Source organism: Cariama cristata, unplaced genomic scaffold, assembly GCF_000690535.1.
Source record: "Cariama cristata isolate BGI_N322 unplaced genomic scaffold, ASM69053v1 scaffold10913, whole genome shotgun sequence".
Classification (NCBI taxonomy): Eukaryota; Metazoa; Chordata; class Aves; order Cariamiformes; family Cariamidae; genus Cariama; species Cariama cristata.
In genome coordinates this window covers 22,309-39,279 of record NW_009607875.1, presented here as the reverse complement: position 1 = coordinate 39,279, position 16,971 = coordinate 22,309, and the positions used below count along the sequence as shown (strand labels likewise).

Below are 16,971 nucleotides of genomic sequence, written 5' to 3'. Positions count from 1 at the left end.
AAGGGCAGTGTTTCAGTTTTATTATTTGAATGACTAGGCTTGTTATCAACCTTCAAAGAAGAGGACTTACTGATAATGTGCAAATCTTTTTCCAGATCAAACAATGAGATGCCACAGGCATGTAAGCATTTTCTTGCAAGCTTAAGCTGCAGTTCTTGTTGCAGGACTGGCTCAGTACTTGTTGCAAATATTCGCACTACAAAGCCATCCTGCAATAAATTAAAAAAAACAATCTATACTGTATAATATATGCATTAATTTACTTTACATGGCCTAAGTGCATCAGTATAATATTATTTCAGAATAAATTATCACAGAACATATTGATAAAGTAACATTTATTATAGAGGACAAAAGAAGAAAGTGCCAAACAGGATGAGATAAAGATAAGCACCTGACAGATCTTAAACATACATTGAATTCTATGAAAACACTATGAACGCTATGAAAACAGTGAATTCCTATAGGAATAATTAACTCAGAATCTCACTATAGAAATCTTGCTTTTATAACTACTTGCATCTATCTTTTAAGCTCTTAACTTCTCCTGATTCAGAATCCAAAATTCTGCATGCAGCTAAAGAATGACAGCTTTAGAGAGTAGCTAGAACAGGTTCCTGTTTACAAGCGCAGATGAAGTGTCTTCATCTGGCCATGTTAAAAAAACCAAAGTTGTTCCATTAGCAAGGAAATGGATTACTCCTGTTTTTCTTATAGTTGCATGTCTGGCATCTCTTGTCAACCCTGCCTCACCCCACCCCTGCCCCATCCCTGTTTTACAGCTTTCTTACTGTCAAAAACGAGTGAGTAGTCCAGAATGAAGAATGTAATAACTGTCTGCTGAACAAAACATGGAACGCTAGAACTGTTTTGCCCCTAGTAGAAGTGCTTATTTGGGTTTCCACAGCTTTGGCCAATAGGCAATTTTCATATAAAAATCTACTGGAATGTAGTATCCTTCTTATCTCTTCTATTAAATTTGGCTGGAATTCCCCAACAAGTACTAAAGCAATTACAGGAGACTAAATTAGAAAAAAAATTATAATTAAGCTCTAAGAAGCTTATCCCACAGAGACCCTTTAGAATAACATGTTAAAAAGCCATTATTCCATGTATAAGATTTTTTTCCTCAGAAAGAGCAATAAAGTCTTTCTTAAAACTTATCTGAAAAATCAAAAAAAATCTGCAAAATCTATCACAAATCAAAATTGTGTGGTTAAAATACCAAAATACCACTCCTTTATGCACAAATATGGCAGTTCCTCATTATATCTAGTTACATGGATTTCTTCCTTGTGTTAGTGAAGAAAAAGCCAAACTTTAAGCAAAAAGGAAACTGTAAGTATTGTAAAATACAACAATTCAGTTGAGAGAAAAACAGTTTACTCATCATATGTAATACTTACATCTCTAGATGCTGCTATTTGATTAATATATTCTCCATCAGTGAAAAGGATATTCTGCCCTTCAGTATGACAATCTGTGAGAGAAAGATGAAGAGCACTGCATCAATTTATGTTAATACACATACGCACACTGTTCTCTGCTTGTTTAATTTATTCTCACTACAATCAGGCTATGATAGTTTTCCTCTCTCACCAAAAGCATATAATACTCTTTTGTCCCTTTAAGAGTTATTAATGTACTTTCCATTGTATGAAATGTTAAGAGGTTACCCCAATATTTAGTATTGACCTGTGAGAGATATTCTAAACTATTATAACACAAGTAAGTTCTAATTTTCTGGAAGCATTAGTCTTTCTCCTTCCCCAAAGACTTTTTTTTTTTTTTTTTTAAAATAAGAGCTATTATTTTTAAAGAAAAGCTTCCTCCTTTCAGCATATAAAACCTACAGAAATGAAACAGAATAAAACTTTTCATTACTCAACTCATTTTTCCATTGTTTATAAATTTCCCCAAACTATTAAGTGAAAATCTAGGTTTTACGGAAAACTGTAAAGCATGTACTTGAATGCATCACATATTTATTGAAAACAGGTCAGCTGTTTCCAAGAAAAAAAGGTAGGCAAAGAATGCTGCCCATATTAGAGGAAAAAAAAGAAAAAGACCACTTCCTCTACAAGTTTAAAAGTATGTCCCTACATCATCTGTCCTTTCCTTCCTGCTCTGTTGATGGAGCTACTAACAAAGAGATTGACATTATATGGCGTGTAAGGTGCTTGTCTCATTGATTACACACAGGAAAGAGACCTTTTCCAAAAATACTACAGGGCAGCTACCTTACACTCTAAATATCTGCTTCCTAATCTGAACAAAGATCCAGTATCAGGCATTTTATCTAAGAAATTTAATGCTAAGTGAAGCACACATGATATCCTTCTGGCATAACCAGCAAGTTTGCTGGTTTTTGCTGGCTAGCTAGAGCATTTGATTTAAAATAATACAGCTGAAAAAAACCCTAAGTATTCACAAACCCATAAACTTATTTATTTTTTCCTGCTATACTGCCCAGTCCAATACAATATCTTACCAGGAATAGAATATGCTTTAGGTGGCCTTTTCTAATTCTCACATCTTGAAGTAACAGATCTAAAGTAAATAATCTGCCCCTTAGGGCACACACAGGTATGAATCACAAAGAGGTTAAGCAGCAAGCAAGATGGAGAATGGCAGTTTGAAACACCGCTCTCTCAAAAATAATCTCGGATTTAATGACCAAAGTCAGTTTACGTTACTAATTCTCTATGCTGCACAGTGATATTAAAGATAAAATAACAGAGTTGTCAATAACTTGAAGTTTCAAAAATAATCTAAATTACTTTTCTGAAAGGTTATAGGAAGTTGGTAAGTATTAAGATCCCTTGAACTACTGAAAATTACACTCTCGCATAAGCACAACAGTCAAGGAAACAGGATATTCTGGCAACCATTGGGTCCATATTACACTGTTTGGTCTATTTTTTGAGTCATTTCAAGAAGAGGTGAGCCTCCCAGTTAACATTTTGGGGGGTTGATTATATCTTTGGTAAGTATGTTCACAGATGAAATCTGTAATAGGGATGCTTTTTTTCTTTTTTTTAAAATATGTTCTTCAGAAGACCTCCTAAAACCTAGCACTTGATTAGATAATATCCAGGTCTAGCATTAAATACCAAACCAAGGGGAAGAGTAGAAAACGGAAGGCAAATGGAATATCTCGAAAAAAGTAAGATAGTATAGCATCTCAGCTAGCAAGGAGCTCTTATGATCAATTGCAGTCTTATTCAGTCTGACTTTGGAAATTACTCTGGGCACAAAGATATCCAAGTTTTCTGTCTGGAGATTACTGTCACAGAAAGGGTTTATGTTTTACTAAAAGGACATAACTACAGACATCTGTTAATCACAGCCTGACAGCCTCCTTAGAGGCTTCAAGAGAAGATGACTGTCAAACTTCACCTTCCATATTTATATAGTGCATCCAGTGCCTGCTAATCATAGAATCGTTATGGTTGGAAGAGACCTCAAAGGTCATCAAGTCCAACCTTCTACCCAACACCACCATGCCTACTAAACCCACTAAACCATGTCTCGAAGTGCTGCATCTAAACGTTTTTTGAGCACCTCCAGGGATAGTGAGTCCACCACCTCCCTGGGGAGCCTGTTCCAATGCTTAATGACTCTTACAGTGAAGAAATTATTCCTAACATTCAACCTGAGCCTCCCCTGGTGCAACTTCAGACCGTTTCCTCTCGTCCTATCGCTAATTACCGGGGAGAAGAACCCAATCCCCACCTCACTACAACCTCCTTTCAGGTAGTTGTAGAGGGCGGTAAGGTCTCCCCTCAGCCTCCTTTTCTCCAGGCTGAACAACCCCAGCTCCCTCAGCCCCTCCTGAGTAGTCTTGAGCTCATCTAGGCTACCCTCAGTTAGCAGTACTTTTCAGACTAAGTGAATAGTCCTGAGCTCCAAGATACTCATGTGCAATTTCAAAGAATGATGAAACCACCTACCATGTAACTTCACCTTCTTCAGGTGAACATAGCAACCTTTCTCTAAGGTACGTAGTACGCATTACTGTTAAAGAAACGGTCAAGATGAAAACCTCCTCTGTAAATTCAGGTCTAATCACCTAGAAAATCTGATAGAACTCAGGGATTCTTTTATGATATTTGGACTGGGAAGACAGATCCACAGCTCAAGGACAGTGTATGAAGCTTGGCAAAGGCATTAGATACAAGAATGTTGACACACAGTCTGGTAGTTCCAGATACATCGTTAGATTTGTTAGATCATCTATCAGAGCGGAAAGACTGCCCTTTGAAATACAAGTTTATGGTTTCAAGAAGCTGGTGGATCCTACTGTCTGAGAAAGGACAAGATCATGTTCCATAGCACACCGAGTTTTCTAAGGCCACATGACTTGTAGTTAGGATCAACTCCTAATCACATCTCCTAATGAACTCCTAATCTCCTATGCATCCCTGCATGCATAAACATGACTACTTTATTTAAATGCATTATCACCAACCCAGGCATTTGAAAGAGATTAACTCCAGATAGAGCCATGTCTGAATACCATACCAACTAGGAGCAAATAGTTGGAATCATATCAGTGTTCAGCTGTTAGCAAAGTTACTGCCCTCTAGTTCTATCTGGTGTGGTTTTTCAGAGCTACAACATGCTGCAAGCATTACAAAGATGGCAGTGGGGCAGCCACTACTATTTAGAGTTATGTACCTACTCAGGTTTCCTCAGCATAGGTCACACACCCTCCTCCCACCATCACTTCTTTCCTTCTAATGGGAAATGGAAATAACCAGAAGTGGATCCCTTTGAATTTGTCCTAGCCAAAAGAACTAGGCCGTATCTGCTCACAATATAACACTGAGATAAATGTGTAGAAGTGCGGAAAGTAAAACGGTGAAGTTCAAGAATTGAAATACAAAGGGAGGGAGTTAGGAAGAACATCTAGCATCTGCTTTGACACCATCACAAACCATACGAAATGCAATTGCGTGAAATAGTTTGAGGGATTTCTGAATGGATATTCCCATAGTTATAAGATTTGCTTTTGCAGTGAAAGATTAATACATTTTTGTTTAGAAGGCATACTCTCGTTTAATTTGTGCCTTTTTATAGTACAAACACAAGGCTGTCTTGCAGAATGACACTTGTCACCTAGATTTGCAAAAGAAAGCTAACAGCTCGGAGGTGTAGACTTTAAACATGCTCAAGTGTCTCTCAAGACTTGCATGAAGAGCACTGATTTGTTTACCAATGGTAAATATTTAAGGACCTCAAAGGACCCACTGGTTGAAGAAGCTGCCCTGAGGCGAAGAAAGTGGAAAAACAATCCTACAAGGCAATTTGTCAGGTCTTTGAATGTGCTCTCACTCAAATTTCTCATATAGCCCCACAAAGACCAAGCAGCTTAAACAGATATCCACATTTTAAGGACTTGCAGAAAGTTGCAGAGACTATATTCTACGTTCATAATTTGTTTCAAAAATTACTGTTTGCATTTGAAATACAAAAAGCCTAGAGAATTTTTCTGAGGTTTCAGTCAGTGCCTTCTTATTTATGTCAGGATGCAACACAAAATCCTTCTTCTCATCTACAGAATAAGCCCGTCATTGTTCAATCAAAAGATATTCTTGTGCCCTGCTACTGTTTACATGAGTGGCTAAGAGATGTGTTTCACCAGGAGGCCATTAAAGCATGTTCCAGGACCATCCTCATTTTCTAAACAGAGACCCAAGTTATCAGGCTCCTCTGAAAAAAACAAAACAAAACCAAACAGAAAACCCAAAACAAAACAAAACTACAAAAAAAAACTTTCCCAAAACAAATAAACAAAAACCCACCACCAATTTAAACATCAGAAGCATGGTTCATCAGTTTTCATTAGCCTCCTTTGTTTTTTGGATACATTTCTACCTATATTGAAAACCAAATGGTTTTGGCCATAGTTTCTAACTACCTACACGTAAAAGATACCGGAAACAAAGTGATATCTGAACCAAATGCTCAAAGTTCAAATGAGGAAGAAATAAAAATTCTTTAAGAAGGAAGTTAAGCTCTTGGAGTCTTTAAATTAAGATGACCATACATTCTAAAATGTTGTAATATTCTTCCAGTGGCTGGAGTAAGATGTAAGATCTCTGAATGAAATACGGCAGCAGGTCTAATGCAGCAAACCAAGATCATAAAAAGCAGTTTCTTTGTGATATCAAAATCTGCCTCAATTTCTCTTTTGCTTACCTGAAAACACATAGCATGTAAACAGTAAACTGTAACTATCTTCTCATATCTGGAGGTTCTTACCTGGCAAAGCAACTGTACCGTCTTGTTCCAAAGTTTCAGGGTTTATTCTTATGGCTGTCATACTGTGATTATTTGCATCTCTATATAATAAATAACCCTGGTAAGAGTAAGAATATATATATAGGTGTGAAAATATTCTTAAATACATCAAAGGATATTGTCAAAAGTGAAAAAAAATGCAAGCATTATTTTAGATATTGTTTAAAAATTTTGGAAACCTTTTACTTTTACATGAAATCTGCTTCATTTTGATAATCAACTTAATCAACTTTTTTCCACTAACAAAATTCTGCAATAAAAAAATGGAAATTCGATTCCCTTCCTCCACACTTTCTACATGCTGTAGATCAGCGTGCTGAAGTTCATATACGGCTTTTGAAGTCACACACAGTAATTGATACGAATAATGACTAAGTAATGATTCTGACAACAGCAGTGTCATAGCAGGAGACATGACTAAGGTTTGCAGCTGCTTGAAGCATGATTGGTCTCAGGTGGGGATTCTACATATCTAAGAATGGATGCATTTCACAGGGAGGTCACTAAGGCTTAACCTCAGAATATCTTCATTTGTCAAAGAGTCAGAGAGTCTAATTATAATCATCTAACAACAACAGAAAAATACAACCAACCCTTTCCCTTCCATCTAAGATATTTGAATTTTCCTGGATAAATCAATATGAGGAAAAACAAAGCCACACAAACTAGGAAAAATAAGTAAAGACCATTAAAGTAGATAGAAAAGCTTCAGTCTAAAATAACTTCTATGATGAAGTAAGAAAAATCACTTGAATTCGAGTTGACTTAATCAAGCACTTGAAGGGAAATGAGACTGAGGACACAACTCTTTTACGGACACATACTTAGCAATAAGTGACATTTTTCTAACTAGCAGTGCCTTTGGGTACAGTCCCTGTGTGAGTGCATACACCTGTACAAGCACTCAAAGAAGAACATCAAAAATATTTATAGCTATGTACAGAATGTCCAAATGTGTAACTCTATATAGTGAAACTGTATGGATCCTAGTCCTTTCCAAACTGATAAAACAGGCTCCTGAATGAATGCATCCGCACACATTTGTATTGCACCAGTATATCTTTTGGTGACCTGTTTTATTCCTAAACAAAATGAGATTTCATGCATATATATATATATATGATGACTGTAATAATAGAACATATACTTGTAATGAATAATTTCACTTGGAGTACACAATTTCACACTGGGGCAATGAGATCACTCAGTTAATAGCAAATATACAATAAAAGTTGCTCAGTAGTTAAAAAATGAAGTAAATTCATTGTTCTCTGAAATCTAACTTTTGGTTTGTTGTGGGGTTTTTAGGTTTGCTTAGCGTTTTTTGGTTTTGTTGGTTTTTTGTTTGTTTGTTTGTTTTGAGAGAGAACACTCAGTGGCAATAACAGGATTCTAAAAAAAAAAAACAAACCAAAACCCAAAACACTCTTTTTGTAAGGTACGGCAAAGGTATAAGAAAAGGTGGTTGATATTCCAGAAACTGACTAAAAAACCCAAACATGCAAATATAGTTAGCTGAAGTGGTAACATCAACAATTATCTCTACTTATGGTTCACACAACCTCAATCCTCCCCCTACCAGAAGGGCACCTTATTTTACTGCAAGTGTTTTAAAATCAATTTATTTTCATAAATACTTGTTTCAAGTATTTTTAAACTATTTTGTTGCAACAGCACACTTTTACATCCACTGACTTCACTAAGAAGCACACATCAATTGACTGTACAATTCATAAATTTATGTGTTAAACCATCACATTTTGAGAAAGTCTTTGCAGTGACCACACAAATCAATGACACTTTTCATTACTCCTTTCTATATGCCAGTACCATCAGATGTTCCCCATCTTCCACAGTTTAAAAGTCAGTAGCAAAAAAATGATTTTTATAACTAAAGCCAAAGGAACAATACCATATCCATGTAAGCTTACTCTAAGCCAAGGTCTACTTAAATTAGTCATGAGGGATGGGGCGTTGGGGCGCATGTTTTATGTTTAAAGTATTCACCTACCTGAGCATAGCCTAACCAAGACTTTTTTTCCTTTCTGTTTTTGATGCGGGATGTAGAATTGTATATATGGCCCTGAAAAGCAAAAAACTCCAATCATTTAACAAATATCAGAGTGACAATTTTACACATAATCATTTACCATCTAAATAACAATGTCTTCAACCACACTGAGAAGTGAAAATTCTAAGAAAATGCTGTCATATTCTCATAGAAATCCTCATAAAAACTTCAACAAACTGTAAAAGGTACAAAAGATTCTCAATGGAAACAGGACACCATAAAAATTAAGTTAAAATATTAACTATCATTCATCAGACAAGAAGAAATCACATTACCCTCACTGTCCCACTATATCCAGAGCCGATTTTGTAAAGTCCATCTTTACATAAGAGATACAGGAAAAAACCATCACTCTGAAGTAGGCACTGGTCATCTTCATCTACAGATATTTCTTTCAATGGCCATTTGTGCATCAAGGCTGCTTTCTTTATCCCATTACTGAACCAGTCCTGGATTTGGATTTTGCCCACCAGAACTGCCTGTACACTCCGCTGAAGAGAGTTTAAAATGGTTGGCACCTAAACAGTAAAGGAAATAGTGAGTGAGTGAAAAAGATGACTGTTTTTTAAATGTTGTATCTTCTGTTCTATCTCCAACTCAGGAGAGACAGAGAAATACCTACTCATCTCAAAAGCAGTCAGGGAAAAAGTTAACTGAATTTACAAAATAGATCTTCTCAGAAGTTATGTACACAGCATTTACATAAATTCCCAGATATAGAGAAGTTTTAGTGCAAGACCTGAATAGTCTGACAGGCATGGCTGCCATTATTGGTGAGGATAGCAGAGATTGCTTGCAACGTTCTTCCTGTCTCTCCCCATGCAGCTACTAAACTGAAGAGGCAAGCACAGGAAAGTGCTGTCAAGGACTGTCCTGTACTGTCATTCATTCCTGTGCTACGGACAGTTATCTCCAGAAGAAGCTGGAACAGCGATTCTGCAGATAAAACACAGCAATTACATAGACACGTCACAAAATCATACCAAGCAATTTGCCAGTCAACGGGAAATTAAACTTACAAAATACATGATACATCTTTTCCTCAGCCATTAAGTTTCACCCTATTTCCAGACAGAAAAGAAAGCATTCCATTTAAATAGGCCTAAAATATCCTTAACTTTTAATTCTTTTTCAGTCAGAAAATGTCAAGTCTTGATAATCATAATGGCCAGAGAAGAATAAAAACTAAGTCCTTCTGTTACAGTGGAACACATCTTATTAAAGAAATGGGCCAGAAGGAGTTACTTTACCTGCCTATTCAGTCTACCTCATCACTGAGATGATGTGTAGGTCTTGACCAAACTTGTCTACTCTTTATGACCACCGCTCATGTTGAAGCACATCCCATTTCTCAGAAATGAGCATTTCAAATCAAAGCTTGAAAATTATTTCAATCGCATGCCTCTTTTCAAACACTGTTTTTTTATCTGTAACAATCACGGTGCGAACTGAAATCCACCTCAATTTTTTTGATAAGTATATACAACTAATCACTAAGGCAGTTATCAAACAAAGCCTTCTCTGCAGCTTTTTAATACTCTGTGCATCAATACAAAATAAAAGCTTTCTGTAGCAAATTACTGTCATCTTTGGAAATGGAATACTGTGAGCCGTAACACAGGAAAACATACATAGAAAGTCTGAAAATATTTTTTATTCTTTTTATTTTTAAACAACAGATGCTATAGTCTAGCCTTCCCTGAAGTTCTACAAATCAGTAAAAACTATGATTAACAAAAGATAATTGGATTTTAACTTAAAGGACATAATCAATCATACGCTCCAATGAGGAGTTCAACTTTTATTTTCAATAACATTAAAAGCAAAATTAATTTTCAGGGAAGCTTTTGGATGGCCAAAGGAAATAAAAGCAAGAATTCTGACACTTTGTTTAGCAGCTTTATATAAATTACAGCATTAAATAGCTAAGCTATAGATTACAATAGCAGATTGTAAGAGAAGTTCACTATAGAACTTTCCAATAAAACCAAGTATTTTACAGCTTCAGTGAGACAAATGACAATTTGTAAGGTTCTAAGGTTTACTATGTTTCAGTGAAACTCTGCGTTAACACAGCAACAAAATATGAGGGTTTTTTTATATATATACACCTTCACATGCCAACGTTCCTGTTCTACAAAAGATTAATGTTGAGAAAGTACTGGTTACATACACGATAAGGAGTTTACACTCCAGAATAAAGTCAATCAGTTGAGAACCAGCATGTTACTATCTCACAAATGCTTGCTAGGAACCATTTTCTTCTGTCCAGCACAGTAATAGATGTATGTTAATACAAATACAGTAACAGATGAGATATTACCTAGGACTTCAGGAGGCTCTGACTGCAGGCCTTCTGGTTGCTGACCCTGGAGCACATTAAGTAGGGCTTGTAGGCTCCTGAGACACAAGGATGGATGAGAAAATCTTGTCTCCTTTATCAGTTCAAAGACTTCACATAATCCAACTTCAATGATCTAAAGAAGTACAGATATTTGAGATACCTGTTATTATAATATTTTTTGATCTTCATCATTAAAAGTATATTGCAATGTTCACAGAATAAGATAGTTATTCGAATTACAAAAATGTAATACAGAATACAATGGTAATTCAAGAGATAATTAAAATCAAGAATCCACCTACACAACTGTACTAGCACATAGTACACAGAAGTAGTGTCATTATATGAAAAAGCATATCTAAGCAGAGCAGTAGTTCCCTGAAAAAATAAGGAAACTTAAAATTTTCTGGGCAATGTAAGACAAACTGTCCCTCTCAGCACTTCTGATTTCCATCAAGTTCACACGTTATTTGACAGACATCTTTTTCCATTTTCCTTGCTCATTACTGTAACCAGCAAGGCAGAATTGGCTTGCAACCTGACTTCCCAACTTGAGTAACAATGCATTTGACAGCTGACACTAGCAGCACTAGCACTTTCCCCTCCAAAGCCTCTGAGATTGTTTTCATGACAATATAAAAACTAAGGATTAATCGCTTGTCACTAAAACTCCACACATATTCATCACAGCACATATTATGCCAACTAATACTTACTAATCTGTAAGAGTGCTGTCAAAGCCACTCGTAAGTCTCCTTTTTAGAATTCCTGAATTTTCTGAGGTTATAATTACGCTTTTCACTGACTTCCCTTTCACTTCCTTCTCAAACTCAGTATCTAATAATGATGAGTATGAAAGAAAAGTGAACAGGGTTAACTCTTTACAAATAAGCAACCTTATCTTCAAAACTTCACTATGGGTTTCTGTCAGGAGCAAAGCACCAATGTTTAGAGTGTTCAGTATAGATTCACTCCACGTAAAATCGAAAGAAGACGACTGAAATGTGAAAATAAATAAAGTTGTTAATGAAACTGCCACTCATGCTTAAAACAGATCTAGTCTGACAATCAGCTATAACTTCTACTGGATGCCTTGTAACTGTCTTTGCTATGATTCAATTTGTTTTGATTCCTGTCTTTCAGAAGTTATTTTACCACCTGTTTGATTTTTGGAGGAAGAATAGAAACATAATCAAATCAAGTCTTCAAAGTGAAACTGCAATTTTCCTGCACATTACACCTTCCGTTTTATATCTTCCATGAAGTAGGGGAAAACACATGCGTGGAATCTACAGGGAAAAAGACACTGTCAACAAAATAACAGCATAGATGGTTTTTCCAGGATCCAAAACTCAGCATCACCTTGCAGACTAAAGAATAAAATACACTGTAGTACAGTTTTAGAAATACCCTTTCCTTCCAGTGGTAGTATCTTTGAGAGAAACTGAGAAATTTATTGTATTCTTCCCAATCTTCAGACAGAAGACCTCATCGAGCAGCTGACAGAGGCAGCTGGAGAAAGCAGAGAACCTAATATAGTGGAGAAAATAACTTGGTGAACTTCCACTACAGTAGGAGTCAACAATGGATAGCTCTGCTGGGATTTTGCCTGATCTGTGAAGGTTTTGGGTTGTTTTTTTTAGTATTTGAGATCAAGAGACTGGGTAGGCTTCTTAAAACAGGTGTCTTTACCTTAGATATATGTACATATGTGTATTATATATATGTATATATACATAAAATGTATCTCTCTCTCTCTCTCAACTCTTCCAAACTGTGCACTGAAGGACAGAATAAGCAAACATTTCTTTTCAAGATATCTCAAGCTCATTCTCACTGTTCTCTGAAGGGTCTCTGAGCCAAAACAAGTGCTGCTGCAGCCTCAGTCTCTGTGTCACAGCCTGCCAGCTCTTACGGGTGCTCTCCAGGTAGCCATCTTCTCGTTCCCTTTGCAATATCTTTGAGACTTCAGATCAAAAGCGTAAGCCCACCTTACAAAGGGTACATGAAATTCTAGCCTGGATGCAGACATTGTGACCCATAACTAATTCCTAAAAAAAACCCTCTAGTTCTTCAAGTCGTCTTATCTACACTATTGTTTTACTTCCTTTGTCTTCCCTCTCTCATAACTGCCCAGTACTTGCATTTCTATGTTTATTTAAGAATATATAATGCTCTGTATTAATTTATATGTGTATTATGTACATACAAAAAAAATCCACAAAACTTTACACAGGTAACACATTCTGCTAATGAATTTTAAAAGACTTAAAGATAGTTTCTAAAGAGAGTAATTATTTTTCTTTTAATTTTTGTTACAACTTGAAAATTTTCATTCTTTCTTAAGCTTATTAGCTAAAAGGCAAAATGTACGCCACTGCAGGAACAAAGAATATTTAAGTCAGTTAATTCCATCTTAATCCATCATTTGTTCCTTTTAGCACAGGGCTTTTGTGGATCATCCATAACCCAGTGTTAAGTTTAATATTAGGGGAGAAGCACCTCTTTTTAACTCTAACAATTACAAATCAAATCAGTAGAACTCAATCTGCCCTATTTCAATTAGAGAGAATTCCGCATCACTAGCTAAGGTACAAATAAATACTAAATAAATAAGTCAGGCAAAGACAAATATTTCTTGTAAATCCAAAAATTTAAAGCTATCAAAGCAAGCTACTAAACTGTCCAAATACAACCAAAATGCAAATTTTATTGCGCTAATATCTGAAGAGCAGCAAATTGTGTCTCTATGTCTCTTAACAAATGTTAAAAAAGATTGTTCTCAATCTTGTTATAGAAATTGCGTAGGACAACTTTTAATTCCAAAATATATTCTAAATAAAATCTCTAACAAACCTGACTTCCTCAAGTTTAAGATTAAAAAAAAGATACTTCAATACAACACCTTAAGTCAACCTAAGCTGCATAAAAAGTAAAATGTTTTCAACTTATTCTCAATTAAACGAAGAATTTTTGTAAACAAAAAAAACCCAACCAAAACCAAAACACCACACCAAGGATTAACTTCACCAGTTTAATTCTGGAGAATCTGGAAAAGCACAAATCCTGGCTGCACTTTTTTTTGAATCTTTTACTTCACTATCAAACTCAAAATACATCAGTATTCCTTTTAATAAGCTAACAGTTACTTTCAGAAACTGGTCTAGCAAATATTGTAAACCTTAAAAACTTCAATAACTTTCTTCTTTATATTTAACAAACTAAGCTCTACCCAATATCATTCGTTGTACATAAGAACCAGACCATAATACACTCAAAGCATGAGACTGACACCTATATTCTGGATACAAAGACATTTACATAGTTAGCCTCTAAAAGTTTTACCACCTGTGAGACAGCTCCAAGTGGATGCCTTTTTCAAATGTATGGATGCAAGTGAAATTAATAATAAAAAGTGTCTTACCTCAGAGTAACCTAAACAACCCAATATTAGTTAGATAGTTATTAAAAATACTGACATACCAAGCATCTAAGCCACTGCTGAATCAGTAAAAATTCTTGAAATCTTTGATATTTTGTAGATTCGTTGCTAAAAACGAATAGTTTAAAAGCATACCGAATTTCATCCGTTTTATATTTGCTGTATTAAATGTAACAAAGTATCTCACTGATTTTCTGTTTTGAGAAACAAAGTTTCCTACCTATAGTTTCCCTACCATTTTTTCTAAGACACTATCTTTTTAAAACTGCACCACTTTTCCAAGTCTCTTTTTGATATACTCTCCAACACCTTTAGTAACACCAATGTTCTAGTTTCCACATGCAAGTGTTCTGTCCATATCACTGGTAAATCTCATCCTTCTTGAAACCTCTTTTAATTTCAAAATCTCTTTAAAACTCCATTCCATTCTTTACAAATGCTAATAGTTACATTGCCTTTTACTTAAATTTTCAAATTAAGCATCTACAAGCACTTGCTGATTCATTTAATATAATCCACAAGGAGTCAGATGCAGTTCATCAACAAGGCTAACTTTATTTCTACTGACTGCGCATTATTTTGCAACTATCAACTGTGACATTTCAGATACCAAGTTGCAGTCACCTGATGTGGTTATTTTCCTCTGCAACTCTCCATCACTGTTTTCTAGAATCCCAACTTTGCACTTCAGATAATGCTACCTAAACACAATTACCTATAAAATCCTGATTTTCTAAGCAACTAGAACATTCTATATAATCACTGCTGCAACAACCTTTTTAATTCAGTATTTGTATTTTTGTAGAGCAGATACAAACAAGGAAAATTGCTCTGAATATGCTTTTTAGGCTCAGAAGAATAACAAAAGGAAGTAGAATTCACAGCATTAATAAGCTAGCAATGAACAAAACTGAATGCACAGAAGTTACATAGTACAAAACAAGTGAACTAGCAACTTAAAAAAAATAAGAAAAAAATCAGTACCTCCTATATAGATTGCTTCTGACTTTCCACCATTAACAATCCTACTATAAGCATAGAAGTAGTAAACAGTAAAAAACCTACCCTAATATAGTGTCCAAAACCTTAATGTGCATTACTATCTATAGTTACCAGTGCCAAAAGGTACTAAAGCCAAAAAAGGGAAAGATTAAAAAACTACGGTAGTAAGAATAGCTGACAGTTACTGCCATTACGCGTATACCTGGCAAATCATCTTAGAAAACACTCTACCAACTGAATTCCAATAGCAGAAGGATTTATACTTTTTTTGGGGCTAAACCAAGAGAAAGCACCCTTTATTGCTACCAGCTGGTAGCCTCTGACAGATGTCAGAGCTGCCTTATTTGCATTTTATGTAGACTTTTGAGGCTGTAGGTTATTTTCAAGTACCAGTAGTTACACAGTAGTGCAAGTTGAATGTTTACCTGACGTTTAATTGTCTTTAAATATTGGGCAGGTACATAGATTTTCCTAATTCATCAAATCAGATGATTCTGGACTAGATGGACTACAAGTAAAACTATAGCTATTTTCTGAGCAGCTGGCTTACAATGCTGCTCTTTATTCCCCACAAAGAACATACCAACTTTAGATCACATTCATGGCACGCTTTAAACAATATCCAGTTACTTGCCTTTGGAAGTTTAATAGGTGGCTCTTTGGATTCCTCTTCTTCATCACTGTCTGAATCTCCACTCTGTACACTGTTCTTTGAAGCCAAAGATACAGATGTTTCCTTTTTTTGCCATTCCAACACACAATGGCGGACATTGCAGTAAACATTAAAAGCTGAAGGGTTGCTATGTAATCTGATATCTGGTATGGTTATTGTACTCTCTAGGTTTTCAGTCTGAAAAACAAGAATTAGCTTTAAGTTTATTAGAAGTTTCAAGCTTTGCTAAATACACATAATCTCAACAGTCTCAATAATTTTGGCCAATCAAACGATTCTCAAACTGGAGACTGAACTTTCCTGTTGAAGTACCAACTATATTTCAGGCAAAGAAGAAAGGAGGAAGAAGAAATTTCAATATAGTCCATCTGGCTCTAGCCTCTACCTCATAACTCGATGAGGACATTGGGATGGAAAATGAAAGCAGCTCAGGCTACAGAATAGTCCAAATCTGTGCCAAAGTCAAAAGACTAGCAGAATTCAGGATTTATCTTCTTAACAGGAGTCAGTTTGTTTTTGTTTTTTTTTTTTTTTTAATTATTATTGAATTCTAAAATATATTATTTGTTATTCTAGTTGTTAATTTTAATCTATTGTTAAATAATAAAAATTTAAGCTGTTTGCTAAATGTATATTTGAAATTAAAAATACCATTAGTTGGTTTGTCACTAAATTAAAACAGATGGCAAGTTCAAAAATTCCCCCTGCAGGATGCTGTGGATAGTAATTTCGTAGATAAGAAAAACCTAATGGACAAACTACTGCATACAAAAATCTACCAAGGCCTATGAAGTAACAGGACACCATCCTGTTTTCAGAAGCCCTGAGCCACAAAGTAAGAGTTGGGAAACTGTTTAGAAACTACCACTACCGTGCCCCACCCATTCCTTGGTATCTACTATTGGTATATTACTGTCAGCCACTGCCAAGACACAGAACAGCCTTCATGAGGCTGTCATTAGAGTTGGAAAAATATTAAGAAAAAATATTTTTTGAAAAATATCTTTTCAATTCTGCCCCATATTCTCCCCTTCTGCAACAGTAAGATGGGACAGGAGGAATGATAAGACTTAAACAAACAAAGAAAACTCAACAACAACAACAAAATCACCCCCAGGCAGAGTTGTATTTTC

General features: G+C 35.5%; 1 protein-coding gene across 1 annotated transcript in view; it reads right to left on the bottom strand.

The window, feature by feature from the left end:
• The window catches only part of LOC104159092 (E3 ubiquitin-protein ligase MYCBP2-like), a gene marked incomplete at both ends in the record, with an annotated part of 91,874 nt that extends 75,859 nt beyond the window's left edge, over window positions 1-16,015 (bottom strand). The window contains 8 exon segments of the mRNA XM_009696910.1: window positions 71-209; window positions 1,407-1,480; window positions 6,268-6,364; window positions 8,318-8,389; window positions 8,653-8,895; window positions 9,117-9,313; window positions 10,701-10,854; window positions 15,800-16,015. Of these exon segments, the coding sequence (XP_009695212.1) occupies window positions 71-209; window positions 1,407-1,480; window positions 6,268-6,364; window positions 8,318-8,389; window positions 8,653-8,895; window positions 9,117-9,313; window positions 10,701-10,854; window positions 15,800-16,015 (1,192 nt within the window).
• Window positions 16,016-16,971: the final 956 nt, after the last annotated feature.